The sequence below is a fragment of the Halictus rubicundus genome, chromosome 11 (genome assembly GCF_050948215.1).
Source record: "Halictus rubicundus isolate RS-2024b chromosome 11, iyHalRubi1_principal, whole genome shotgun sequence".
NCBI lineage: Eukaryota > Metazoa > Arthropoda > Insecta > Hymenoptera > Halictidae > Halictus > Halictus rubicundus.
The window spans coordinates 3171706-3199678 of NC_135159.1; the positions used below are offsets into that span (position 1 = coordinate 3171706).

The 27973-nt window shown below is 42.8% G+C and overlaps 3 protein-coding genes and 1 long non-coding RNA gene across 18 annotated transcripts in view; 2 read left to right on the forward strand and 2 right to left on the reverse strand.

Annotated features, from left to right (window-relative positions):
• LOC143358769 (cytospin-A) overlaps positions 1 to 2491 on the forward strand; it is a 31122-nt gene extending 28631 nt beyond the window's left edge. For all 8 annotated transcript variants that reach the window (XM_076796193.1, XM_076796194.1, XM_076796191.1 and 5 more), the window contains 3 exons: positions 146 to 319; positions 591 to 973; positions 1257 to 2491. In XM_076796193.1, coding sequence (XP_076652308.1) covers positions 146 to 319; positions 591 to 973; positions 1257 to 1346 — 647 coding nt within the window. In that variant the 3' untranslated portion in view covers positions 1347 to 2491. The remainder of the gene's footprint in view (positions 1 to 145; positions 320 to 590; positions 974 to 1256) is intronic.
• Positions 2492 to 2549: 58 nt separating this feature from the next.
• On the reverse strand, positions 2550 to 4809 carry Hdac3 (histone deacetylase 3). 3 transcript variants are annotated; one of them, XM_076796201.1, is made up of 3 exons: positions 3994 to 4809; positions 3812 to 3904; positions 2550 to 3680 (listed from the first exon to the last, which is right to left on the reverse strand). In XM_076796201.1, the coding sequence occupies exons 2-3, from the start codon at positions 3888 to 3890 to the stop codon at positions 2710 to 2712; spliced, it is 1050 nt and encodes a 349-aa protein (XP_076652316.1). In that variant the 5' UTR covers positions 3891 to 3904; positions 3994 to 4809; the 3' UTR covers positions 2550 to 2709. The 3 variants fall into 3 exon arrangements, with proteins under 3 accessions (XP_076652316.1, XP_076652315.1, XP_076652314.1); XM_076796200.1 differs by having other exon boundaries at positions 2550 to 3904; positions 3994 to 4808; XM_076796199.1 differs by having other exon boundaries at positions 2550 to 4808.
• A 1648-nt stretch (positions 4810 to 6457) lies between these two features.
• Positions 6458 to 27905, forward strand: LOC143358771 (protein sex-lethal). 6 transcript variants are annotated; one of them, XM_076796203.1, is made up of 6 exons: positions 6458 to 7023; positions 10634 to 10952; positions 11026 to 11201; positions 11273 to 11386; positions 12109 to 12269; positions 14527 to 17914. In XM_076796203.1, the coding sequence occupies exons 1-6, from the start codon at positions 6971 to 6973 to the stop codon at positions 14787 to 14789; spliced, it is 1086 nt and encodes a 361-aa protein (XP_076652318.1). In that variant the 5' UTR covers positions 6458 to 6970; the 3' UTR covers positions 14790 to 17914. The 6 variants fall into 6 exon arrangements, with proteins under 6 accessions (XP_076652318.1, XP_076652317.1, XP_076652321.1 ...); XM_076796202.1 differs by lacking the exon at positions 14527 to 17914 and adding an exon at positions 19541 to 24111 and having other exon boundaries at positions 6461 to 7023; XM_076796206.1 differs by lacking the exon at positions 14527 to 17914 and adding an exon at positions 27826 to 27905 and having other exon boundaries at positions 6462 to 7023.
• LOC143358773 (uncharacterized) lies at positions 13411 to 15001 on the reverse strand. The gene is made up of 3 exons (XR_013083009.1): positions 14883 to 15001; positions 13608 to 14574; positions 13411 to 13543 (listed from the first exon to the last, which is right to left on the reverse strand). It is a non-coding gene; the product is annotated as an uncharacterized LOC143358773 (long non-coding RNA).
• Positions 27906 to 27973: the final 68 nt, after the last annotated feature.

A 27973-nucleotide genomic window follows, 5' to 3' on the forward strand; every position in this document is an offset into this window, starting at 1 on the left:
CAGTCATATGTGACTGACGTGGCAGTTAACTTGTTAAAGACAAAGAAAATTTCATTTGGCTCGCGTTCGTTGCAATTGATGCAGTAAATTTTGATTTCGCATAAAAATCCACTGTCTAGTAATTAATATACGATTTTGTAATTAGGACCAGGAAGTCGCAGCAGTTCTACGTCGTCCCTGAATTCGATTGGAACGAACGACATAATGACGTTGAAGGCACCACTCAGGGATCAACAGCAGATCAATAACTTAATCTGCACGGCGAACTCGACAAATAACAATAAAACTCAAGCGGTGATAACGAGAAAGCCGTTGTCAGGTAACTTGAATAATTAAGTAGACACACAATCGCTGCGCTCTCTCGAAGCTATCGCTGCTTAGTCACCAGACAAACATTTTGTTACGCGTGTACACACGAATGGATTTGCATATATCGTTGAACTGTATAACTCATTGTATATTGAATCAAGTGCATATTTCTGTGACACATAAAAACACACGCTCGCACGCTGTCCACGCTTGATTCGACAAAAGCATACGTACGATAACAACAACTCAGCCACGTTTTCTTCCAATGATTCCAAACGCAGAAACCAAGTCAACACCTGTGGTGTTGAGCCCTGGTGAGCTGTTGGACTCTGCCGCTTTGAACGCCAAGGCGATCGATTTTGTGCGCCGGAACAGCGTGACAGACTTGTCGGAGCGCAAAGACCCACTTTGCGGACTGATTAAGAACGGAGGCTCGAAACGAAACGCATTGCTCAAATGGTGTCAGAACAAAACGTTAGGCTACCGGAATATCGATATCACGAATTTCAGTAGCTCGTGGAACGATGGCCTGGCGTTGTGCGCCATCCTACACTCTTACCTACCACACAAGGTACCCTACGATACATTGACGCCGGTAGAGAAAGGACGAAACTTCTCTATCGCTTTCTCTGCCGCGGAGAGCGTCGGTATACCCACCACTTTGGTAAGTTTGATGGGAATAGGCAGAACTATACACAGCTATATTTTCATTGTACGTGGCGCAGACGAGGCACAGTTGCGTCCATCTTTTAAATATCTAAACCTACACGATTGTAAGGCAATTTCTTTTTTTTAAGAATTCCTTGTCGGACGAGACAAGGTCGTGGTTTCCATAGTCACCGTCATTAGTCGCGAAAGTGCCGCTGTCCCTTGTCTGCGGCATTGTTATTCTTCCACAAGCGTGTGTATTGTCGAATTCATTAATGAAAACCTGTTCTCTTTCATAGAACATAGGTGAAATGTGTCAATTGGAGCGACCCGACTGGCAACAAGTCATGACATACGTGACCAGTATTTACAAACACTTCGAGACATAAATTGTTGATGGTGTGTGTGTGTGTGGTCGGTGTTCCGTGTCACCGAGGCGGGTCCTCCTCTCCATTCAATGAGAACAAGATCATCTAGTCAACCAAAAAGGAAGAAGACAAATTCTCTATAGGGCAAAATTTCGCGACGACTATTTTTTAATGGATCTTTCCAAGGATCGCTGGATCACAGCAGCACTGCCTACATCCCGATTGCTGTTTTTAATCGCGATCGGCGAGCGATTCGAAGCAGAGAGTACTCGTTGGAAGACTAAACACCAAATGGAATTGCTTTTCATTCTTTTACTATGAGACTGAGCATTTATATACACACGCATATATATATAAATATTTATATATATAGTATATTCGTCGTACAGTATACTTGTTCGGTAGTATATACGGTACTACGTATGACACGGTATACTGTGGGGCGAGAACAAGGACAAAGAATTAGAGGCAGGGATTTTGTAGAAACCCGCCGATCGGCGGGGCAAAGAGGAAACATTTGAGAATCTAAGCTTTACCGATGTCTTCTGCGCGTGAAAATGCATGCTTCAGTGCCTCCTTGGCAGAGCCAACAATATTGATTACATGCTACCGTATTGTGTGCAAAAGGATTTTTCTACGCCGCGTGGTCTTTTGCATGCTTTCTAAACGAAAAGAAAAAAAAAAATAAAAGCAAACGAGTGTGTCGAGTATTTCCGTTCCTCGTACCGTGAGTATTTTTGTACTTGTATTATTTTTCGAGAAACTTTTTTGTAAAGTTTACAAAACCAATGTACAGAACGAAGCGCCTTAATTTAAAAGAAAAGCGACCTAATTTATTATATTAGTCAGGTTTAGTAGACTACGAGAAGCCGGAGCAGCAAATTTTATTAGAGAGCATCGTTTATGTTTCTATATACACTCATTCTTGAGATATATATAGTAAGGAACGAACGAACAAGGATTAAGTTCTCTGTGATATAGCGAGAAATAGCCCCAAAACAGAGATAAAATAAACGTTATCGTTATTGCTCTTATTATTATTATTACGATTATTATTATGATTATTACTACTACTATTAATATCATCCTCATCGTCATTGTTGTACCATTGTAGACAATATGCTGTCTGACATAAAACAATAAACTTGCCTAATACTATTTAAAAATTCTCGAAGGATTTAACTCTCTAATGATAGACAGGATTTTGTTTAACAAACAATCAAATCGAAGTAAGAAATAGTTTTAATGATCTCCAAGGTATTTACAAAGTATTTACAATTACCAGTTCAGCAATAAACATCGTTTCTAATGCTTTATTCCTCTATCATAACATTCTAGAGCAATCTCCATTGTCAGTCACATCGGCAGTTCATTCGTTCCTTTATCACGATTCACTCACATCCATCTTATCCTGATCTTTCTCTCCCGAATAATACTCGTTGGCTGGTTCGACCATTTTGTCGGTGTCCTGTACATTCTGTCTAGAGTCTGGATCTGGCTCCGGTTGCCTCTCCTCTTCCGGCGGCAGAGCATCGCAGGGAACGTCTTGCATTTGAACACTGGGAGAGTGTTGTATCATTTTCAAATTATCGTACACGTGTCTCGTGATCGCTTCCAAGTATTGTTTGCTGTTCGCGTTGTCCTGCCTGGTGACAACATCGGGATGCAGAGTGAAGTCTGGTGCAAAGTACTCCAAGTACTCTGTATAAGGCAGCTCGTTGCTTATCTGTTCATCCACCAATAGAGAGGTTTCGTAAGTCCAACAGCGAGCAACATTGCGCAGAGTGTACCCACCCCCGCCTACGGTGAGCAGAGGAACATTTAGATCTCTGACAAACTTGACACACTCCCCGTGTCCTTTTGTGCTCAGGCTAAAGCAACCTAGGCGATCATTAGCTAGCGAGTCAGCGCCACATTGCAACACGATTGCCGTGGGCTGGAAGAACTCCATCACATGAGATATCACAGGCTTGAAAACCTGCACGTACGAAGCATCATCGATGCCTTCCTTCAATGGTACATTAACAGAGTAGTATCTCCCGCTTTCTGCACCGATTTCGTACATGTCCCCGGTCCCAGGGAAAAAGTAGTTCCCATACTTGTGGAATGATACAGTCATCACCCTGTCCGTGAGGTAGAATGCCTCCTGAACTCCGTCCCCATGGTGAACGTCAATGTCTATGTAAAGAACTCTGGCGTGATACTTCAACAGCTCTAGGATTGCTATCACAATGTCGTTGATGTAGCAAAAGCCAGATGCTTCGAACTTCTTTGCATGGTGCAACCCTCCGCTCCAGTTGATGGCTATGTCGCAGCAGTTGTTGTTCAGCTTGGTAGCCCCTTCCAACGAGGCACCTGTGTACATGGAGCAGAAGTCGAACAACCCTTCAAACACGGGACAGTCATCCCCCACATTGAAGTGGCTAAGGTACTTAGTATATCCTTGTAAATTCTGTGGCGTTACTCTTTGTAGGAACTCTACGTACTCGTCTGAATGAAAACGACACATGTCGTGAGTGCTGGCTCTGTAAGGACGGTAGATCTGCATCTTTTTGTGCAGGCCATAATTAAGCACCAGACTGTGGATCACAGAGAGCCTGTGAGGCTTCATCGGATGCCCGGGGCCATAGTGAAAGTTTCCGACGTCAGGATTATAAAAGTACGATACCTTTTTGTTGTAACTCATGTTTGAGGTTACCGCAGTCGAATCAGAGTGTATACGAGGTGCAATGAATTAAAAAAGATGCTTTTGTTATCAAGATATCTGCCGCGTCATTATACAGATCGAAGTGATTAGGTATCGATGATCTTCCTCTGGTTTTTTATTCAGAAAACTCCTGTTTATCAAGCGTAGAGGTTAAATCAATGTCGTTGATGCATTGCCTCTGTTAGGTATTTCCCTGGCACAAGATCAAGCGAATTCGAACACCACTGTGGATTCTTATCTAACAACAATCTCGCGATAAATAATAGAATAAAATTTGTCAATAATAATAAACAATATCATAGTTTCAACGGTATCTTCTTGATTTGACAGTTTTCGAACGCCATCTAGAAGGATGCTTTCGTAATTCTTGGTGCTTGGAAATTACAAACCACTTGCTGCACGTTTATTTGAATTTTTTCAAAATCATTTGAAATTTAAATTGTTTTTCAGATATTTCTCGTTAAGATCGATAACAATGTAGCATTTTTAATGTGTCTGGCGTTTAAATTTGAATAATGTACGGATTAAATTCTTCCGGAAAAATCGATACTCAACGACAGCGCTTCTCAACCATTTTTGCCGTACAATCTAACATACTTTTTTGACAATTAACTTTCACGCAATGAAAAATATCATTCAGTTACATAAATCTTTAAAATAATACAAAAAAATTCGAGATCATGTAAGTTAATTCTTTTCTTCGCTTTAGGTCAGAAATTCTGTTTCTTGGGCCATTTATTAATCTAGCGGAGCGCACAAGTTGAGGAACGCTGTTTTTCTAACATCTTAACGTCAATGCAATTTACATTTACGTTGAATGGTAAATTCGACATTCTTTTTCGTTTCTAAACGCGGTTAACAAGTCGGGTAATTTGGGTTAATTTTTATGAAATGTTTAATTGGAAGCTGCGATGAGTTGATCGGCTGCAACGCGGCCATTCTTGTTTTCTGGACACTGGCGGTTGGCAACGGACCACGGACGCTCATCCAACGTACTCCGATTCCGAGGGATGAAGACGATTTCGTTCGGTGTTCACATTATTTATTCGCAGTACAATACCAATATACGTTGAAGGAGTCCGAGGGATTGTGGCCGGTCTACGAATCCAGAGGAGAACGAAGAAAGAAGTCGAAACCATGAGACCGGATTCACGGAGCGTATCGTTTACGTTTCACCGGGAAGTTCTGAGCGTGAAAAATTCGCCGGAGATCACTAAGAACTCGAAGAATTTAAGGCGACGGCTTCAGGATCGGTTCGAGAAGGACAAGTCGAGCGATTCGTGCAAGGAGAAAACGCCGAAAGACAAGCAGACGAGCGATCGAGGCTGGAACAACTTGACGCTCGGAAATATGTCAGCGGATTCGCGAAGGGCTCTGCGGAGCGGAGCCGAGAAACTCTCCAAAACGATATCTTCCGTACGCACAACCTTCGGGACTATTTCACAGGTCTAAGTCAATTTTAAGTCGCACAGCTTGCTTCATTATTTTGCATATCTTTAACATCTTGTTTCTCTTTCAGAAATTCAAAAGCTCAACACGCAGACGACAGAGATTGGAAGAGCAACAATCGCCGAACAGCATCTGCAAAATGCAAACACCTCAGACTCGTTCTCGTCAACTGTTAGGACGAACTCCGACAAAGCTGTATAGTCCTTTCGGCATAGAGTCCCCCAGGCATGCATGGGATAAGGAAAACAGTGAAACACCGGTGCATACATCCTCGGGATCAAACACGCATTACATACAGTGCAGACCGTTCCGTTTCACGAGAAAAGGATTCTCCATGCTGAGATAAAATTTCCCCCTGATTCTTTAATAAGGTTTCCACAATGATCTCTTCACTTCCTAGCAACGCATTCGGAATTGCGTGCCTTGTGCAACTTATAATTGAATTATTTATTGGATTCTCATCGAGGTAGCAATTTCTACCTACACAGTTATCGTGACGTATTATCTATGATATTAAGCTGCTTTCACATGTACATGCAATGTATAATGTATAATTTATACCTTTTTATACGTATTTATATTGATAATTATTACCAATGCAATATGAAATAAACATGCAGAACAAGGATATCGATTGAATATAAGAACAATTAAGCTTTCATATTAATATCAGTATTCTCTGGTTTTTTATTCTTTCGATCTTGATTTTTCTATTCTCTGCTTTGCATGATTATGTAGATTGTGGATATTTATTACATTTTTATCGTTTAGATTAGAATATTTAATATTTAACGTGCAGATTTTATATATTATATGTAGTGATACGAGAAAAAAAAAACGTACGAAAATAAAAATGAAATGCATATTTCTGTTCGTTCGGAAAAATTTGACTTTTCTTTAAATCGTCGAAAATGTTCTGTTGTAGGAAAAATTTCAAATCCCGTTAAACATGGCGCCAAAGAGAGGACATGTTCCTGCACGAACCTAACCTTTACTGCGACCTTCGATGCAACCCGACCTACATACGTTCATGCATGTAGCATTTTCACGCGTGTGTATGAATACATTGATTGAAAAAAAAAAAAGTGAAAAGATAGAAAACGACCGGCTTTTATTATTTGTTATTCGTTTGTAATGTTTGCAAAATTGAGTGGCAATTGCTTTCTATTCGCCGCATAACCAAGAGACTGCCGAAGTGCGATGAGTTGTCGCGGTTCATTTTTCTCGCGTGCACGTACTGATTCGTCATCGGCAAGCTACTAATTAATCGTTGACAGATCCGGATTTGCGAAGGCATCGTCACTGAGAATCGACGGGCGCGTGCTCGCATTGTTGTCGCCTCCGTGCAAAGGAAAGTGTGCGACAAAAATGCGTCACCGGCTCGAAGAGGCAGCGTCTCGGACGCCACAGGATTAACATGCAGAAATGAAAAATATTCGGAAGCGGGAAACGCGTTGACAGTCAGTGGTATGCTTCACGAGTGAGCGGGATGGACGTTCAAGAGCGAACAGTTGCGCAGGATGCCTCGAACTTGAAAACAGGGTGAGTTTGATATTTTTGAAAAAATCTGTTTAGCTTTCGCGTGGTGGCGACGCAGCATCAATTTTGCAATTACACATATATTGGCCGCGAGCATTCGAATCGAGGTTAGAACCGATCCAAACAAACTTTCCAGAGAATTTCGTGTTTGGAATTGTTGTTGTTTTACTGCCTCTATTGCGCATCGCATTTTCTATCGAAACTGTGACAGTTTGGACCGCATACTGGCCACCGGTAGCGGCTGCGTAATAGCGCATTGCAGTGTGTCGGATAGTATATACATAGTATAGAATCCGAGGGAAATTAAATTTGCGAATAAAAGGTGGAACGGGAGCTCTGAATGGAAATGGGATAAATGCTCTTCGATCCTTCTTTTCCTGCAACCTTTTATTCTTTTAGCATAGATAATACATCAGAAGCTGACTTTACACATTTCACGTGTTCTATATTTTACACGGGATTCGGATTGATGTCAACGATTGATAGAGTAACCTCGTTTCGCGAAACAAAATAGAGCATAAGAAATGACGAGCGTGTGCCGCATGCATCGGCGCAAGAACCAAAATAGAGGAATCATTGTTTTCCGTTTTTGCAACCGATTTTGTAATTTATATTTCAACTCTCCGTTCTCTATGTTACGTGAGATTTCGCCGTAAGACTAATTTATGATGTTCGTAGTACCCTACTGGGAGATGTTGCCAAGGTACGCCTTATTACCGTCACTGTATCTGAAAAAAAAATACTGCAGTCGCGGAAGTACGCTACTCAAGGCTATGTGGAACAACAACGAAAAAAAGACCGCGGGGCAAAATTTTTTTGTGCAAGTTTCAGCTTCTGAGAAAATCGATTTTGAAAATATATAGGGCGCGCGCTTCATTGAGTTCCCCCTCCCGCCCCCTCCCCCTGTTGCACGGTTCTCTTTGTGGATGCCTATCGTGTTTACATATAAAGTGTGCAAGGTTATCTGGTCGCCGTATGGAATTTTTCTTTTGAATTCAGGTCTATTTAAAAATCGCAAGTCCGGGGAACAGGGAGAATAATAGAGGAGAAATTGGCATGAACTCGTAATTGGCATAAACACGCGCCAGAAATTTCGAGGATCCAGGTATCGAACCGTTTCGTGTCGCTTCCAACTAAAGTTTCTTATTCGAAAAACGACCGAAAGCTATTCGATAGTTATATTCGAATATTTCATTTTTTCGCCGATGTAAAACAAAACATTCGGTGCCTAATTCAATCTGAAATTCAATACAGATCGGTTTCCGTTACACTGTTCGATTTGTAGACACTTAACAACGGAAGTTTATTAATAGGCTCAATGACTATGCCGTATTGAAAATGGATTGAACAATTTTTTCGAATAATCCCGGAGAAGACAATTACGTTATGATGTCCGGGGTGGTTTTAACCCTTCGCACTCGGCACTATTTTCAATGTAAAATTAAATTTTTCTTCCGTCTTACAATATTTTCAATTTATTCAAACGAAACTGATCCGATTTCTACATATAGTATTTGAATGTTTAGTAATCTATTAAATACAAATATTTTGTAATATTTTTTCTAATTTCTTTGAAATACTGCCACAACAATTTCTGGTGGTGCTTCAGAGTCACCATTCGAGCGCTAAGGGTTAATTACAAATAAATGTTTATTTCGCCTAAAGCAATTTTTGTTGGCGCCTTGTTGGCCATTCGAGTGCCAACAGTTGAATTTGATTTTTGTGACTATTTAACAATGTAGCAGGTACTAAATCGTGAGCAAGCATATTGTCCGGGGGTGACGAGGGATGCGAGGGTGGCGTGACAGGGTGAAAAAACCGTGGGTCTCAGGGGACCCAGGTGTCGTCGGTGCTGGCGAGGGTTAAATAATGGCCGGGTCTAAAATTTAGGCGGGACGGGTCGAGGGTCGTTGTGCGCAGGCTCGTCACACATTTCCGCGGTGAAAACGGCGGGTGGTGGGGGTAGTGTGTACCGCGAGAGGGTGCCGCGCGCGAGAGGCAGGTCAGGGCTGGGGCTCAGTACGTTTGCGTACGTCGTTTGGATCGTGTGGTCCTCGGTGCAGTTCCTCCGCGATTCGTTTCTCGCTGCGTTCTTCGGTCCCTCGTGCATCGAAACACTCCCTCCTTCGGGTATCAACGTAACCGTGGAGACGAACGTTTTTCGGTGATAACGAGACCTGTGAATTCCCACGATGCAGCCGCGGCTGGCTTACATAATTGTCAGCGTACAGTGAAGCGTCGCATACGCGCGTGACACACGGGACAACTGCGAGTGCTGCACTTTTCACCGATCTTCCTTCGCTGTGTTTCTTTGACCGTGACGCTCCCTCCTGCTTCGGTACGTATGTCTTGCACTCTCTCTCCCTCTCTCTCTCTCTCTCTCTCTCTCTCTCTCTCTCTCTCTCTCTGCTTAGGTCTATCTTCCTCGTTCCCTTTCCCTCTGTCTTCCCGTCTCTGTCCCTCTTTCTCGTTCCCGTTCCCGCTGGTTCTCTCGGGTACACCGCGACTCTCTCTCTTTCTCGCTCGCACGCGTCCCCGTGGCCTCTTTTCCTCTCGCTCCCTCCGTAGTCTGACAGCTTGGTCGATTCACGAATCCGCCGGGCCATTCGCTTTTCCCCGGGCCTCTTCAAAATAAGGCCACTCGGCTCCACTCTCGTTTCTGTGTCCCGCGAAAAGTGACAATTTCTTTCTTTATTTCTTTCGTTCGTTCGTTTCTTCCTTTTTCGTTGTTCTCGGTTCCCGTCGGGCGAGCGTTGCTCTTTCGAAATGGTCGGTCGGGAAACGGGGGAATTGTCGAGGGGTTTATTAATTTCGTGAACAAATCTGAACGTGGTGTTGTGCGAGTGTGCGTGTCACATCCCCGGTAAAAATCACGGTGCTCTCCCGTAAACAATAAACAAACGGGCTCCGTGTTGCTCTGGTACGTGGAATTTCTCGTGAATGAAGCCCCGCCGTACTAGCTTTGTTTTTATTTGTATTTTTTTTTTCTCACTTAAACAAATTTCCGTCGAGGCTCGGGCGATTCTGAATTCGCTTCCGGTTCTCGGTCGTGTATCAGTGTTTCTGTGCTCGTTGTTTGTTTAGCAATTTCACGTCGTTGGATTTGTACGTTAACAGGTTATGATGAAGGCGTTTTAGATTCGGATAGCACCTCGCGCCGAGAGTATTCTTATACAGAGAAATGTAATTTGTGTTCTGACGTATTCTCTTGCACAGAATTATTTGTTCGTGATTATTAATTATTTTTCGTTCAGTTCCATTCTGCTTTTGTAACCTTTGTTCAAATCTTGACCATACTTTTGCGAATACTGTGCCGTTGTATTGGGTTTGTATTTTAGTTTTGCTTTATTCGTGGCTGTTTGCTGGTTCTGTTTTGTCCTTACTTGCCTTTGTTTGTTTGTTTCTGACACACAGGTCTGGCATCATATACATATATGTATATATGCAGATTTATTTTCTATTTATTTTCAATTGCTTAAAGAAAGCGAGAGTATTTGAAAAGCGCGCAGATCAACCAACGATCATGGCATCGCACGGGGAAGACGTAGTAATGATTTTGTTTATATTTTTTGTATTTGCTGACCCCATCCATGGTTTTGCTGGGATGTATCAGTTGGAGTACGCAGCAGGCACAGCGACAGAACTCTCGACCGGTTGACACCGCTCACCAGCAGAATCAACTTGCAAATCAGCAAGTCGAACAAAATTCTGCGGAGCCTTCAAACATGACGGATCAGCGAGAACAGCAGCTTCAGCCCCAACAACAGCAACAACAGTTACAGCCACAGCAACAGCAAAGCAAAAGCCTTGACGAGCCGAGGACAAATTTGATTATTAATTATCTTCCGCAGAGCATGACTGAGAAAGATCTGTACAGCTTGTTTGTAACGATTGGGCCTGTGGAGTCCTGTCGCGTAATGAGGGACTACAAAGTAAGTCAAATTTGTACCACGTATCCTAGCAAAATATTTGCTGACAAATCAATATACCTTGTTTTGTGTACAGTCCGGCTACAGCTATGGCTTTGGATTTGTTAACTACGCGAAAGCTGAAGACGCAGCCACAGCCATAAATACATTAAATGGCCTCCAAGTCCAGAACAAAAGGCTAAAGGTATCTTTTGCACGACCGTCGGGGGAGGAGATCAAAGAGACCAATCTTTATGTTACAAATCTACCAAGGTACCGTAACATGCGAACAGTAGACTAATTAGACTTCTACAGATGTTAACTTTTGCTCCTTTCTTCCATAGAAATATAACGGAGAGTCAGATCGACGATATATTCAGCAAATATGGGAACATCGTACAAAAGAATATCTTAAAGGATAAACTCACCGGACTGCCGAGGGGCGTGGCGTTCGTCAGGTAAAAACAAAGAACACTTAGGACTATCAGGGTAGTTAACAGTTAAACGGCGTGCCAGTAGGAGGTATAAGTTTTAATGGTTGTTGGCAGCATGCCATCGTTGTCATAATTGGTAATATAATACGACACGATGGCAGTAACATATGAGTGATAGACGATTATTAGAGCATTAAATGTTTTCGTTGGTCGGCGCCTAGGTCTTTAGAAAATTGGAACGAACGCGACTCGAGGTGACGAAGCAGTTGTTTCCTCGGTGGTAGAAACTGCCTCGTCATTATGCAATGATTTTTCGCCCCGCGTATTTATTTCCCCCGCGTGTATATCTTTGCTGCCAAATTATTTTTACACGGTCTCTCCTGACGCGCGTGTTTCACTTGCATAATTTTCGATTTTACCCCGCTTCGACGACCCACCAACCTACTTAGCCGCGTTAAAGCACAGATTGTGCGTGCGACGGCACACCGGTTTGTTGTAGGAAATAGTATGAAAACTGTGTCAGCCGGCTGGAAATAGCAGCGAAACTAGTTTGACAATTTCTATTAATTTTGGCAGATTTTAGGGATCCGTAACGGGGGACCACTTTTATAGCACGCTCTAGATCGCTCTTGATAAATCTTGTATTAGACCCGGCAGAGACCTGGCAGAGGATCCTGGTTATTCCTCTGCCAACGGATCTCTTTACGAGTATCAGGTTTTCTTTAATCCTCTTTTACGTCTTGTAGATTCGATAAGCGAGAAGAGGCACAAGAAGCAATCGCGAGACTACACGGCACGATACCAGAGGGTGGATCGGAGCCGCTTAGCGTAAAAATCGCGGAGGAACATGGGAAACAAAAGGCTGCGTATTACGCGGGATGGCAAGCCGGGTACAACCAGAGTCGAGGTAAGTGGTCCACACTCTCTCCCATAGACTATTTGCCTTGCCCATACCTCTTTATTCTGCAGCCTGACATTAAAAATTATCGCTTAAAGTCGTAGTAGATCGAGGGGTTTTCGCTACCGTAGAATTACAATTAAAATCATTCCATAACTTATAATTAGACTGCCGACCTTTGTGCAAAATGGAAACTTTCCAAGTCCATTGCGGGGAGAACAGTGGGTAAATGAAAAAATGCATTCCTTCCTTTCGTATGTCTATAATGTAATAATATGCTTGAAATTTGTTTAATGTGCTCATACTTTTGTATTTCGCTTATTCATTTTTGCGACAACAGCATAAAATCCGCAGTCTTACTCATAGCAGGAAGTATGATAGATTTTTACTGTCAGGCGAAACTTGCATTTTGGCTTCTTTTCTAAATCTTTCTTACCGGAGTCGCAGTAAATCAGTGCGTTCGTTTCATTATTGCCATTGTTGGAATTGTAGAAGCACCAATATTTAAGGAATTTTTTTTATCAATAGAGCGCATCCTATTTCTTTCTCTCTGTCTTTTTCTCTCTCTCTTTCTCTCTTTCTCTCTCTCTCTCTCTCTCTCTCTCTCTCTATCTCTATCTATCTTTTTCTCGTTAGCTGATCATTTTGAATTCTCTTGTCGTGTATTCATAATCTTTGTTCTTTTCTTTTCTCATGACGACACATGTGCAAACATATAACGCGATCATTTCTTTTTTTATTTTTTGGATAAATTCTGTTAAACGTAGTTGCAAGGTGTACACACGCGCGCACGTATTATTAATTGATTATGCTGTTTCTGGTGGCGCGCCGTTGACGATGCAGTATCGATCTTTTCGCTGGTTTCGCCGGGAAAATCGAGCGCGCATAGTTGACGGCGCGCTGAAGATTGGAAAACACTGTTTCTAACATTTGAATTATTTGCCAGATATGGCTGCATCTAAATCAATGTACAGCGAAGATTGAAAATGCTGTTTGCGTGTTTCTAAAAAACGCGCGCAACGTTATACAGTACAGTACAGTAATGTTCTGTGAATATTCTGTGGAGAACACACGAGTTTCTTTTCGCTACTATTGTTTGTCTCCTTCCTCCCACACACACCATCTCCTGTGTTTTCTGTTTTGTTGACGAGTTTTGTCAAAGTTGTGCGCATGAGGTTGAGAATTACATCACATGTGTGACGGAAGATTTTTTGCCAGTGATATTCGGCCATGGTTCCTCCTTCGCTGAAGGACACCCGAACGAAAGCAAATGTGTAGTGCTACTGTGATAGAGAAAAATATGTGTTATTTCGTGTGCAATGAATATATATACATATATATATATACCTTTGATGGACAAGCAGACAACCGAACGAAAAAAAATATATATTGTATCCCGTGGCTAGTCAGAGTGGCAGCTTGTGTTGAAAAGAACAGAAAAACGAAAAAGACAAGAAAAAAAAAGAGAGAGACACTTGATAAGATGTATTTTGCACACACGAAAGGCTGGTTTAGAAGTTTGTGTTTTTTGAACATTGCCTGGGTCAGTGAACTTGCAACTCTGTTGTTCTAATTGCCGCGCCACTGCTGTTATATTGTTGATTTTGCCTAATCGTTTCTCGACTTTGTTCAAGCTACACCGGGAACGTCATCCTATAGTTCTCTTTTTTCGTGTTGGCAAATTATGTATACTTATATACCTCATATCTGTATGTATTTTTTCTTTTTTCATAATTTTTTTTATTTGTAAGGTATCTTATAATGTATTATGTATGTGTTTTGTTACATATCATTTGAAACCATAGGAAATACATTTTTTGTTAAGAGAAGAAACACTGTTATAACGCTCTTTTCGTCATCCTCGAATGAATGTAAACACTTAGGGGGTCTCTCTTCATGTTCATTTGTTTATGTATTTTTTTTCTCTCTCGTCTAATTATTATATAATTCGATTACGACTGATTAACGCCTGTAGTGTTTATGTTTTAAGAAAATCGTATCTTCTCTTTATGTGCTCTCAGTAGGATTCTGTGTAACACAACATTTTGCGAATTGTTTATTATTGTACTTATATATCGCATACGTGTGCATAGAAATGTACATGCCTATATATACATATGTACAATAAATGTACTTGCATATATTTCTATACTCACGTATCCATTGCTTAAAGTAATCAGCAGATCACCTGCTGAAACGTTTCATCTACGGTGGCATTGTTCTCGACAAGATTTTAATTGAATTGTGATCTTCTGATTGGTTTCAGCAATACATAGAACCCGCAGTTTGCCTGACACACCAACTTGTTGTATGCCTGCGAATAATTACTCTTTAGCGAGCGTCGTTGCTAATCCGTGGTTAGCTCTGGACAGATTGCATTTGCAGAAACGTGTGGCTTTAATGGAAAATTTGTTCCATGCATGGCTATGTCCAGTATCAAGCAATTGCTGCAGCGATGGACAAAACTGTTTGAACGCGTCCGCGACTAAACTATCGAACATGCTCGAAGCTTCTTGCGAACTCGATTAACGGAAAAGCTGCTACACGATAGTCGACACACTCGTGCGTACGCATATGGAGCGAGGCCGAACAATTTTGTCCAATACTGTTGCCAATACATACTTCTTAAATGTCTCGAAATAATTCTTTAACATGCCATTTTCATTTCTATGCTCGCCAATCCACGAAGGAGAACGTCTGTATACGACCAGGATTAAATACCAGCGCTATGTGCATTATCTTTATTAAACAGAGAGAAAATGCTTTTCTAGTTCGGTTGTATCGTACGTTGTTAACCTTGCACTTTATGATTACGAGTCTCCCACTGGTGTAACGATGAATATTGGCATGATTTAAGTGCGCTTAACACCAGCCACGGTTGTTGTTTCATCATATTGTAACGCGAATGAATTCTCAGCGTTTGGGCACGAGGCGAAAACAAAATTTCATTTTCCGAACGGAGACGTTCGCGTTCGTGTTCGTGTTCGTGTTCGTCCGTTCGTTCTACGTTTTTGTATGATAAGAGAAAAGAGCAGCAGCGTTGGCGTGCGCGACGTCCACCGGAAGTGTCCTCCGGGGGCGTTGGTTGAAGCGCGATAAAAATCGTACGGGTTCCTAAAAGCTTGAAATTTTCATTTTGCGATGATATTCGCCGGATATGCAAGAGAGAGAGAGAGAAAGAGAGAGAGAGTGAGAGTGAGAGAGAGCGTATACATATTATTATTCCTGTCTGTAACTCGAGAATAACGATGACACAATTTGCTCAACGATTGTAAACGAAACCTACCTAACAAACCGAGAAAGACCAGTCTGTCTGTGGTGGTTGAACGCGTAGACCCGGAAGCCGAGAAAATACACCGACTACATGAAATCTATTCTAACGAACAGATGTATTATCGGAAGCTCAATGTTCTCGCGTTTTTATCTTCTTGAGTTTCATGTGTTTCATCGCTCCACGAGTCCATGCGTTGAACCTCTGTGCAATGAGAGAGAACCCTCGGACGTGTTCAGAGACTGATCCTGTGGACACACGAGAGGAAGTCTGTTTTTTTTGTTAAGGAGATAGACTTATAAGACGTTCCCCCGGTTTTGACAGTGATTTTTAGTAATCGAAACGCGTTGCACAATTTTTACGATCGTCGTGTCGTCGCGACGGTCAGTTTCGTCGAGAGTCCGTCGAGAGAGAGAGGAGAGTCCGTCGAAAACGGACGCGTAGCTAGCGAAAGTATTAAGCGGAAAAAAGAAAATCGAGAACAGATTTCTGTCGACGCATCGAAGCTTCGTTCGTCCGCTTCGAATCGAAAGAACGATCGCGATCGTCTGGCGGCGAAGTATAATAGCACGATCGCGATTATTCTTGAGAGATGTTCAACGATCTTCGCTGTTACTAAAACTTTCGTCCTTTTAATCCTACTATAATATAAATACGAAAATCGTCGAAACGTTTCCGCGTGCAGGGGAGCGTTTAGGTCCTGATTAGATAGAGATAAAGAAATCGTCGTATCTCCCACGAAAGACACCCTGACAATCGTTCCTCTTTTTTTTGGATCGAATTTTCGCGACTATTGCGCGTATATTTATCTCTCGTATATCGTAGTTCGATCACTATGATTCCATTCGGACGTTGCGACGTAGGAGGTCACGACTTTACGTGTCGAGACCTTGCTCGACTAATCAGTATAGAACCGCGTTCAGATGCGCTTGATCGAGAACGGGCATGTACAACCCTTACGCATTCGTTCGGAGTTGCATTTTTCGTCGGTAGAGGATTCGCGAATTGTTGCATTTTTAGAAGAGACCTGTTGTTATTGTTGTTGTTGTTGTTGTTATTGTGATGATGATTATCGCCACGTGGGACACGCACCGTCCAGCAATAAGCGGATTCAAGAACGCGAGTATATGTACCAGAGGCATTATTAACGAAAATAAAAGTGCTGTATCGTCGAGGTCACCTGTGGCGAAGTGGCCCGAGTCCTCGACTGCCACTAGAACGGTCGGTGTTCCGAATCCCGGTGAATAAGGAAAACGATTTTTCAGTAAAATTTGCCACTTTTTCTTGCGATATTATTCGCTTATATTATTAATTAATTAACTTTGAATATATTCAGTACCGTATAATAATATAATCTAAAAGGTAAAAAGAAAAAATTGGTTGTGCATTCCCGATCGAAAAGTATTAATATATTATCGATTGAAAAATGTTAGGAACAAAACGCAGAAAAAATCTTTCTTAGGAATTTAATATTGCGAATGCGCCGGTATTTGAGCAGTGTTTCACGAAAGAAGAATACTCTCAAAAAAGAAAATTTGCGCGTCTGTTGTGAAGTTTTTCCTATATCCTCACACACACACACATACACAGAGAGAGAGAGAAAGAGAGAATAAATCATCTCCAGTCAGAAAAGAGAAAAATGTAGGCGTATGTTATGCGGTAGGAATGAGTATAAAAAAGGGGGCTGATAGAAAAGGCGAGGCTGGATATTTTAAAATGAGAATATGATTATTGAATATTTGAGAATTTAATTAGCAGTTAAGTTAGACACAACTTAATGAGTAAGGTTTTTCGAGTATATTTCTTCAGAATATAATTATATTATATTCGTGCTGCGGAAGCGAGCTCGCATCGTTCTTCTATAGAGAACTATATTATACAAAATAGAAAAGTATAAATGTGTATTTGCAATGATATATTCTCTATACCAGTACCTCCCGAAAATTGCACAACTCGCTTGTGAAAAGCCGAAACCAAAAACGGTCATAATTAAACGACTCATGTTACTCTCTTTGATTCCCGGAGGAACGACGCGAGTCGTTGCAACGACGTCGAGAAGACACGCATTGTAAATACGCCCGAAGAGTTCTCTAATTTTAAAAACGTGTTAAGTAGTAGAAGAACCGTGAAGTTTAAAAAAAAACGGATCGTGCGAAATGGTTAATTCTGAAGTCCAGTAGTGCTAACGATGGCTGTGATACGGATAAGGAAAATAAAGCAAAAATCGTCGAACGAGAGAACGAAAAAAAAAAAACGGTCTAACGAAATGGGAAACCGGAAAAAAAGAAAACAAAGAATTACACACACAAACACACACACACACAAAAGAAAAAGTTGCGTGCGAATTCGGAGGGTTCGCATGTCACACGGTTGTTTCGATAAAGAGACGAAAAAAAAAACAGAAAAAAGAAAACTAGGAAAATTTGCGGCGCTCTCTCTTCCTCGCTCTCCTCCCGTCTCGCGGTTTCTCTCGATCGAAAAATAGTAGCATTGAACAGACTTGGGGATGTAAAGTTGTGTCGCAACAGAGTGTTCCTTCCGTGGTTTTGCCGCGATAACTATAACCGACGAGAGCGACGAAATTGAGAGGCAGATATGATATTTTATCCTGAACGGAAATCTGGCTAGAAAAGACCCGCTCGAAAATGCCTGCGACATTCCCAATAATAACATTCATCGTACTTTCCTCCTCCTCGAGGAAGAGTTCGCCAATTAGCACGTGTTCAGAGGAGGAAGAACGAAAAGGATACGAAAACAGAGCCTACGATCCACGTTTTACATTTAAAATCGAAGCTGAGTGTGCGTGAGACGGAAGCCGTGGAATATTTATTTTTCGGTCATCGAGTACTCTGGACCAGCATAATTATCCTTGAGACTCAAATTAATTATTTCCAACATCAACAATGGACCCCCGAGAGTTTACGAATATGTCTGTTCACATATTTGGGAGCTTACTGTAGATTCATTTAGGGTTTTACAATAATATCCAATAGATAAATTGTAAATAAATTTCAGAATTCAGTTTCAGACTTCTAGATGACCATTCCGCAGCTTCCGGCAACCCTGTATAGTTGTAAATGACACACACGTACACATACACGTACACGTACAGGCTACACAGACACGTACATAGCCAAGAACACGTATCGCCATTTACATCGATATTAGAAGACTATGGTAGCCTAGAGTGAACGGCAGACGCGTAACTTGTGCGAATATGTATACATTTATTGAATGTGTTGTACATCCGAACGCGATCCACCCGAGCCGCTGTACTACCTTTTGTACTGATGATCTCTCACGAGACCCAACAAACTCTACAAAACGCCATCATCTTCCGACTCGCCGACAAAAAAAAAAAAACAAACCCTCGGATCTTCCAACGAAAACCAGAGAAAGCGCCCTAGCTCTCCGGTTCACAACGAGGAAACACTATAAAAAGCCGTGGAAAAAAGTCCTCTTCGAAGAACAATTTGAGAACGCCGGAGCCGGTCGACCCACCGGCAGCAAACACAACAAAACAGCACGTCTCTCGAGACTCGACTCGACTCGACTAGACTAGACTAGACTAGACTAGACTAGACTAGACTAGACTAGATTGGACTAGACTCGACTTGACCACCGTCCGAAGAATCATCAGGACAAAAAATAACGCCAGTCCGAGAGAGAGCGAGAGAGAGAGAGAGTGAGAGAGAGAGTGAGTTAAACCGGCGTGCAATATTCGACACTCGTTCTTTCAGCCCTCCTACCACATAAGTATCTTATACCTTTCTTATCCTCGTTGCTACGGGTCCGCGTGATGCTGTAGTCGCTCGTTAAATTTGATTAAAACACTAGAAACTGAAACAAAGAGCCTATCTCCATTTTATTCAACACCTTTCTCTCTACCGGCCCGCACCACCACCCCCTAACGAGAAAAGATCGATGAGAACCGGTGACTAGAGGAGTAAAATCGTGAAAAATAAATCGTGTTGAGAATTATTCCACTGATTCTCCTGGAATGTTTCAGGTACCGGCGGCGGCCTTGGCGGGGGAGGAGGAGGAGGTGGTGGCGGAGGAGGAGGAAGAGGCAGGGGCATCAACGGCCCGGGCGGGATGGGCGGGATGGGCATAGGAGGTGGTGCCGGGCCCGGGATGCTTGGCAGAGCGGGAGGATTCGGACCCCGTGGCGGTCCCCACGGTGGTTTCATCGGCGGCAGCGGCGGTCCAGGTGCCATGAGGATGGAGAAGATCCATCCGCATCGCTTCAACCCCATCGGCATGGGGGGCGGCTACGTGCAATCCCACTTCTGGTGACCTAGCGTCGAGCAGCCGGCGATCAAGACACCATCGGCCACCACGTACCTTTCTCCGTTACAACGGAGGCAAACCGCAGCGACGGCTGTCGTTCGTAATCGTTGATCGAGCTGCCGGGATCGCCGCGGCAGTCCGTTGATCCGCGGCCGGGCATGGGCGAGACCTGGATTCGCTAGGATACGTCAGAGAAGAAGTCTTGCATTCCAAGTTCACCCTTTTGCCGATCGTTTTGCAATTTGTTTGCAAACCAAATTCGCTATTTCACTTTTACCCATGGAAAATGGTGAATATGATCTACAAGAGGTTCAATTTCGAGTGCAAAACGTGTATTGCCAGCTGAAAAGATTTCACTTGCTACGACGGTACAGGGACAAGAAGGAGGTCTCTCGCTCGGCAAGTGAATTCTTTTACACTCGCAATAATATGCTATTCAGTTCCGAGTAGGTGTGGTCGCCACGTCCATGCCTGGTCCAAGGTCTCCGCCCGCCTCCGGAGGGGGTCGGACCGCGTCGATGAACCATCCAAAACGGTTCACCCACCCACCGCGTATAGCCAATTACGAACGACCGGGGACTGACTGACCACGACGTGTGTAAATTATTCTGCGCGTACTAGTATTTAATATGTTTCTACGTGCCTGTACCAAAGCTCGCAACACCTAGTATTGTACGTCCAGAGATGGGCAGATTCCCTCCCTAGAGCGTAGAGCGCTTCGAACGTTCTTCAAGAGAGCCGAAGCCTCGAGAACCTTTCAGAGATGTTGATCGATTCAATCAACATACGTCAGACTCTTGGGAGCCTCGGGACAGTTGTAATTCCTCGGACAAGCTGCACCGAAAGCCTTGAAACTGTTAGGAGATAATAGTCGTGCGATATTTAATATTCACCTATTCTTCAGACCTCAACTATTGTCTTTGTCCGTAAGTTATTGTACTTCTCTTTCTTCTAATGTTTCACTTTCTCTCTCTCTCTCTCTCTCTCTCTCTCTCTCTCTCTCTCTGTCTCTCTGTCTCTGTCTCTGTCTCTGTCGTTTAGTCACCTCTGCTCACACACATTAATGTAACCCTAAGGTACTTCAAGGCTTTCAGTGTGCCATTAGGGACTATGGGGTTCGAAGCGCATCTTGAGCCCATCATTGTGTACCAGGCGGGGGCGACAAGCGCTCTTTGCTTTGCGAGCGCTCCGGATTGCTCCCAGGGGCAATACTTCGTGGTAAAAGATGTCTCGGAAAGAATAATATGTAGAGTGTCTAACTCGCTTGTGGTCCCAGTGGGCGTGGTCTCACAGCTCCAGGAGCTCGGAGAGTGCTCCCCGGAGCAATCCGTGCCCATGCCTGCCGTATATCGCGCGCGTCGCTTCTTTTTATCGTTAACGAGCCCGATTCTCTTTCGTCGTAGCTTTAATACTGTGCCGTTCGATTAGGCTCGTGAATGGCCGACACCGGGTCACTCGTGACCCGTAATGAAATTTTAGTCGCGGGCACCGCGAGATCGAGCCCCGAACCGCTCGGTTTCCGGTGGAGAGAGGGAGGGGAAGGATGTTTATTCTAGAAATGAACTCGTTGTTTTTATTTATCTAGATGATTTGATTGAATTTATTCCGCGGGTAGAACTCTTTGTTTTTGTAAATCGAAGTAACAGACGCGCAAAGGTTCGACGAGTGAATCAAATTGATTTCCTCTTTGTGTTTTTGATGTTTATTCAAGTATCGAATCAATATTTCTCGAAATATCTGGAATCGTTTAATTCGAATCAACAAGCCAGTCGATACAGTACCGTAATTCGAAGAAAAGTGAACGTGAATAAATGTATATACTCTTGTATTTTACACACTCGTTGTCGTTGAACAGAGGGGCCCACGACCCGGTATCGGCGAGATAGAAAAGGTTAAAGTTATGGTAGAAAACGACGTTGGCCACCGAGCTATTTAGGTGGAAGTTCGTCCTGCATTCACTCCGCGACGGAAACGTTGTCTTCATCTTCTAAATCGATCGAACAATCTTTTTGTAAAATATCGGTCGACCCTCGGACGGTGCCTGGGTCTGTCTCGACCCGTCCAATTTCTCAGACATCTCGTCGGTTATTTATAGTAGATTTAATAATTGGCACGCGTTCCGAGGGTTGCATTCGAGCTCGTGTATAAAATCGGAAAATGGAGGCACGATTTCCTGTTCGAATCGGCGGTTTCGAGGATAATTCGGGTGAAGCAGTAGAGGTGCGTTCATGTCGGAAGCTGAAGAGTTCTACACGTTGTTGTAAATTTCCTTTTTAATGGTTCTAACTTGAAACTTTATCGAATGTTTAACGTTAAGAGAGAATGTGTGTGCGTGCCTGCGTGTATGTACGTGTGAATGTTGGTACGAGATCGTATGTATAAAAAGAAAAAGAGAAGAGAGAGAGAGAAAAAAGAATTTTATCGGAGTCAGCGTACACACGGAGAAGAGAGACCCTGTTTCCCATGCCGGCATCCGGCACCGATGGTCTACAGAATGAAAGGAAGAAAATGGACAGCGAAACGGGGGGGAAAAAAGTGGCATGTAATCGCGCTCCGTCGAGCGAATTTTATTTTGCGCGTCGGTCGGGAACCGTTCATTTTAGACGATCATATATTCGCGTGTACTTAAAACGGAGGGATTGCACACTGCGAGTGACGATGCGGTGAGATAGCGAATTCGCTAGGCTGTGAAAACAGAAAAAATGGCGCTCTCTTTCTCTCAAATTCATTTTCTATTTAGACCAATTTCGTGTTAGTACTTTACCTACCGGGGGCGACATTGTTTTTGGAAAATCAAAGATTATTCCAGTGTTGCAACTCTGAAATAACTAAGGCAGACAGCTTTAATCGGTAACATAGTCTAATTTCTTGTTGGATCTCTTTTATTCAGAAGACAAATTTTGAATAGTACAGTGATTAATAGACTGCGGATTTTATGCATTTATAACGAAAGCGAGTAGCTTAAATTCGAAATAGTAAAATAATTTAAAATATTCATTATATCCAGTCTATTGAAATGACGAAAAGAAGGAAGACATTTCTATTTTTCTCTGCCTTTTGCAGACAATATTATTATGCATTCGGCAGGTAAAGTGTTAAAATTGCGAAGACGGTCCTGGGTTTGCTGTGTCACTGTAGCTTCCACGTTCAGCTAAAATCCATCGAAATCTGTTCAGGATAGGTTTGCAGAAAAGGAAAGCTGTGTATCGCGTCCAGGAACGTATTGTGCGACTATTTATACGGCTGTAAACTTAAAGACAAGCTAGTAGTCGGGACGCGAGTCTTTTTATCGAGGTTTTGGCTGAGCTTGGACGACGATGATCGTCACCGCGAAGTGTGCGAAGATCATGCGTACCGTCGGGGTCCGGGACACGCCGAATTTATTGTACATAGATCGCAAGCGGGAACACGCTGTCGTCGCGTCTAGGTACGTCTAAGGATGAAAAAATGAGACTGACTTTTTATAGGGGTTAAATTTGTCACGCGAGCTCCGTGTTTCTTGATTTTCTGAGTCGTATTTATGGTACTTTTTCCAGCGGTAACAAGAATTAATATCGAAATTGCCTTATTATATTAAACACACATACACACACAGACACACGCGTAAATATATTATATGAAATATATATTTATAGGGTGGAGCATGTAACTCGGAACCATTGCGATTACTGCGTAAGCAATGATTATAGTAAAAATAATAAAAGTTGAATGATACTGCATCTACGAGTGCAATAAAATGTACATTGTCCCATTTAAAAAACACGAATTTTTAAGCTTTGCGTATCATCTCTACGGATCCACTTTCAAAAAATCCGTTCAACTCTTGTACGAAAAAATTTTTCATTAAAACCGACACTCGCGGTAATCGAGGTGGTTTCTGCTGCACCCTCCGCTCCGCATAACAATACGAATATTGTATTCGCGATAAGCTGCAAGCTCCGAGCGTTTCGTTGTTGTAAATCGAATGATCGTTGGCGAATTCGTAGCTCGACAGGCGTGGAAAAAAAAATTATACAACATACAGGCGTTTCCGATCCCTCCGACAGCGACGGATCCAGGAAATGAAATATATACGAGGCAAACAATGAAATACCGCGAAATTGTGATGACAAGAAGAAGATAGTCACGTGCACGCGCCGTATTTATAATGAATTCTTTCGTTCCGTTCGACGTTTCTTTTCTCTTGTTCGTTTGACGCAACATCGTTTGCACGGTCACACGCTCCCGACAGATAATTCTAGTTCGTAAGAATCTTAATTGTTTAAGACGAAATAAATATCTGCAAACCGAGCCGCGTTTTGCTTTTGCTTGCGAGCATCGACCATGCGACACGCTCTCGCCGTCTTCCGAACAATTTTTATATTCTAAATTGAAGCTGTTGTGATTGTTATTGCGATGCAATGCAGAAACAGGCGCTTCTTGTAAACGAACATGCGCAGAGAAACTGTTCGATTATTGAAGCTAAAGGAAAATAAGCCATCCCACAAATGGTAACGTCTTTTCTTCTATTTTTCCACGAGAAAGTTAACGGTAATGTGTTTCTAATTTTCTCGTTGAAGAATAGATAAAAAAGAAATACATTACTCATGGGATGACCTACTAGAAACGAGTTCGAGTAGAATCTAGTTTACAAATTGAAAGTACAGTGGGACATTGCCAACACACTTGTTAACATCATCGAAATCGAACGGACGGCGAGGGTGTTGTACAGTGTGACGAGAGAATGCGAGAAAAGAGGAGGCAGAAGAGTTTTGCGTGAATGATTTATTCCAGTAGTACGATTCACCCTCTCCGCCTGTACAAACAGTCTCTTTTACAGCCAACACACGTGTACAAATCCACACACACACACACACACGCACACATGTAGAAACGCAACCGTGGCAAAACTAAAGAACCGATGCACTGCCGATGCGTTCAGCCGAGCACGATGTTGCCCTTCAGAGGGCAGCTTGCATTTAAAGGAAAGCAAAGTTGCCCGATGATGAGCCGCAACGTGTCCCGAGTATTCGAATTCGTGTTCTTCCTGCTTCGCAGCACAAAGTCCTCGGAACTATAGTCGTCTGGTTGGTACACTCTCCTAATCTGTCTTCCAATTACACTCGAAACTGTCCTTTCTCTTCTTCTTCTGCTTTTTTCCCTTTGTCCAGGACCGGTGCGGATTCGACGAACCACTCTTCTCGTCTGAGGCTCCTTGAGCCTTGCTCAGAAACTTTATAACTGGCATTCTCCACCCACAGGAAACTCTGCGGCGCAGAGATTAGCCGGGGAACTCGCGAAGAGGAAACAGGAAGGGGCGGATAGCTGGTACACCAACCGAGATATTACCTTGCCAGATTTGGCTTTAGCGCTAAGAGCCAACTGGAAAACCGATGGCGGGCTTAGATTGACCCGCGGGCCATCGCCTTGTCTGCGGAAATCAAGAATGTCCGAAGAGATCCTTTGACATCCTTCGAGATCTCTAGATTTAAAGGGTAGCCTGATTTAAAGTCGACCAATCTTCGAAAAGAGAATATAGGGTCAAAGACCCGATTACTGTGCCTAAAATAACTATACTTATTTTTAAAGCATAATGAATATTAAAAAAGAAATATTAAATTTTTCATTCAAATCAGTTAATATATATGTTATATATCCCTTTTTTAGTATTCATTATGCTTTGAAAATAAGTATAATTAATATATGCATAGTAATTGGTACATCCACAGAAATTGGGTCCCTTGCCCTAGCCGGATACAATGGTAAAAAATAACGGTTTGTGAACCATTCGATCAGCCATCGAGAAGAGACATGTAAAATGGCAACCCTATAGAGACATCTTACTACAATGTTGAAGTGCATCAGGTTCCCTCAATTTGTTTGTAAAATATGAACCCGGTGGACCGTTAACCCTAGCTCATTCAGAAGTGTTTGAATGCGGTAATATTTCTTCTTTATATTTTCGACCCTGTTTTTTGATTTGCAAAGTAAGCTTGTGGTCTTTAATATTGCAAGATGGATTGAAATGCTATCGATCACCGATGCAGGGTCTTTCTGGTGCGTTAGCAGCCACCGCTTTCATCCCTTGATGTTGTCTCTCCCCTCGCTCGGTCTGGACCACCTCGAGCGAGCTTCCTTTGGAAAGTTACCGTCGAAGTTCCCTTCGGAAACGCAGCCAACGTTTCGTTTTCTGACGTCAAGTGAAACGTGAACATCTGTTGCACATCGTGCGACGAACAAACATGTCCTCGGGTTTCACAGTGTTTCAGCTGCCCCGAGAGGGTGGCCAGACGCCGACCGAGGACTTGGACCAGCTCGCATAAATCTGCTTCGAGAAACCTTGCCGGATACCGCCGGACACTTAACAGCGTGCACTTTGAAGACCTCGTTTCGAAGAAGCACAATTTTCAGAATTTCTACCGTGAAAACCACGCGAACGGTTCTTACGTGAAATAATTCAATAGACTCTCCCGCCGCACAGTAGTATTTTTTCAAACATCATAATCATTTATGTACGTTCCCGTAGCTCGGAGAACGGAAGAAAGGATCCGAAGGTTTTCCGTGCGCAGTGATATGCAATTAATGGGATCTGAGTAGTATAGGCAATCCCTCGAGCAGCCACAGAGAACCCTCTATTATCGGTAAACAAGAGGAGATTGTGATCGCTAGCATCATTCGCTGCTCCGCGTTCACAAAGCAAACGTTGTGATTGCGGGATCCTTGAAACGTATTCGGAGGCAGACCACCACCTGGTCCGTTTTCCTACTTTGATAACACACTCACAGCTGCTCGGGATAAAAAAAGAAGCTGAAACGAGGATTCCTCACCGGGGTGGGAATCTCTCCCACTTTGATGTCATTGTTGTGACCCGGGATGAGTCACGCGCCCGGGTCGGTTGATTTTTTCTCTCAACGAGCCAGCGTCGCTGCACACTGCGATTCAGTTTATTTTGTTCCAGCGAAAGTTCCGTACCCGCTTGATTAGCCGAGTCAAAGTCTCTGTTGATGACCAGTACACGCGATCCGAAACGACACACTTGGCTGAAATCGAGTCGCGTACCGAGCCTTGACCCTTGATGTCTAGGAACTTAATTCGCGCCGCAATTAAAATACCAAGACAGCTGCCGTATCCGGAACCGTTTACAATGATAATTGAACCGCCTGCTGGCCGTCGAACGCTGCTCTGAATATTACACCAGCTAGAGTTATCGTTTATTTCATTAACGAGCTACAGGCCACTTAGAAACACGTGTCGAAAAGAATACCAACTCTGCTGCGCTCTTAAACATTTGTATGTTCACATTTTTCTTTCGTCAACGCGTTCGCCATCACCGTTCGTTTCGCTGCTTGTCCAAGTCGTTAAAAATATTCGATCTAATGTGACGTGTCTCATTTATGGAATATTGAAATCGTTCTAACAAAAGAAAGTCGTGGACATTCTCAATATTATCCTCTACGATTCTAAACAGCAGCGCGCATACAATTAATTCGACTAGTTTTTCACATAAACTACGAGAACCTGAACGTCACACGTGTGTGAAGATGGTAACGGACGTGCTAATTGCGTTTAAAATAGCTTTATGCTTTAGAGAGGGGTGTACGAAGATGTTCCTATTTCCATTTTCTCAATATTATTCGAAAGAGGACCATAGCATTGCGAAGAAAAATTCTAGACCACCACCGATGCAGTTTTGGTTTCAAATTTGCATCAACTAGGATCATAGTCCTAACAATTATCCATTCTTTCAAAGGCAGCAGAGGAAGAGTAAAAAAACATATTGATAAAAATAGTGAATACCACATATCAAAATGAGCTTTCGCTTCTAAAATAATTCTGTTCAGTCTAATACTTGTAGGGAGATCTTTATCCTGTAATGTTAACATTTTATCTACCGGAAGCCTATTCGATAGGATTTATAGGATCGAAAGATCTATTGAAAAATCCTCAGCCGAGATCCACAGATTTGAAAAAATTACGAAACAATCGCCGATAGAATAATGCGTTAATTACATGGTTATCTTGTAGGTGCATCAAGGGCGAGTCTGAACGCGGAGAAGGAACAACAAGCAACAGTTGGCTGTGGAAGATAACGCGGACCGCAGACACATCCATTCCTCGCGGCACACCCGATAGATCGGCTTACCGAACACGCGTGGTCTACAGAAAGATACTT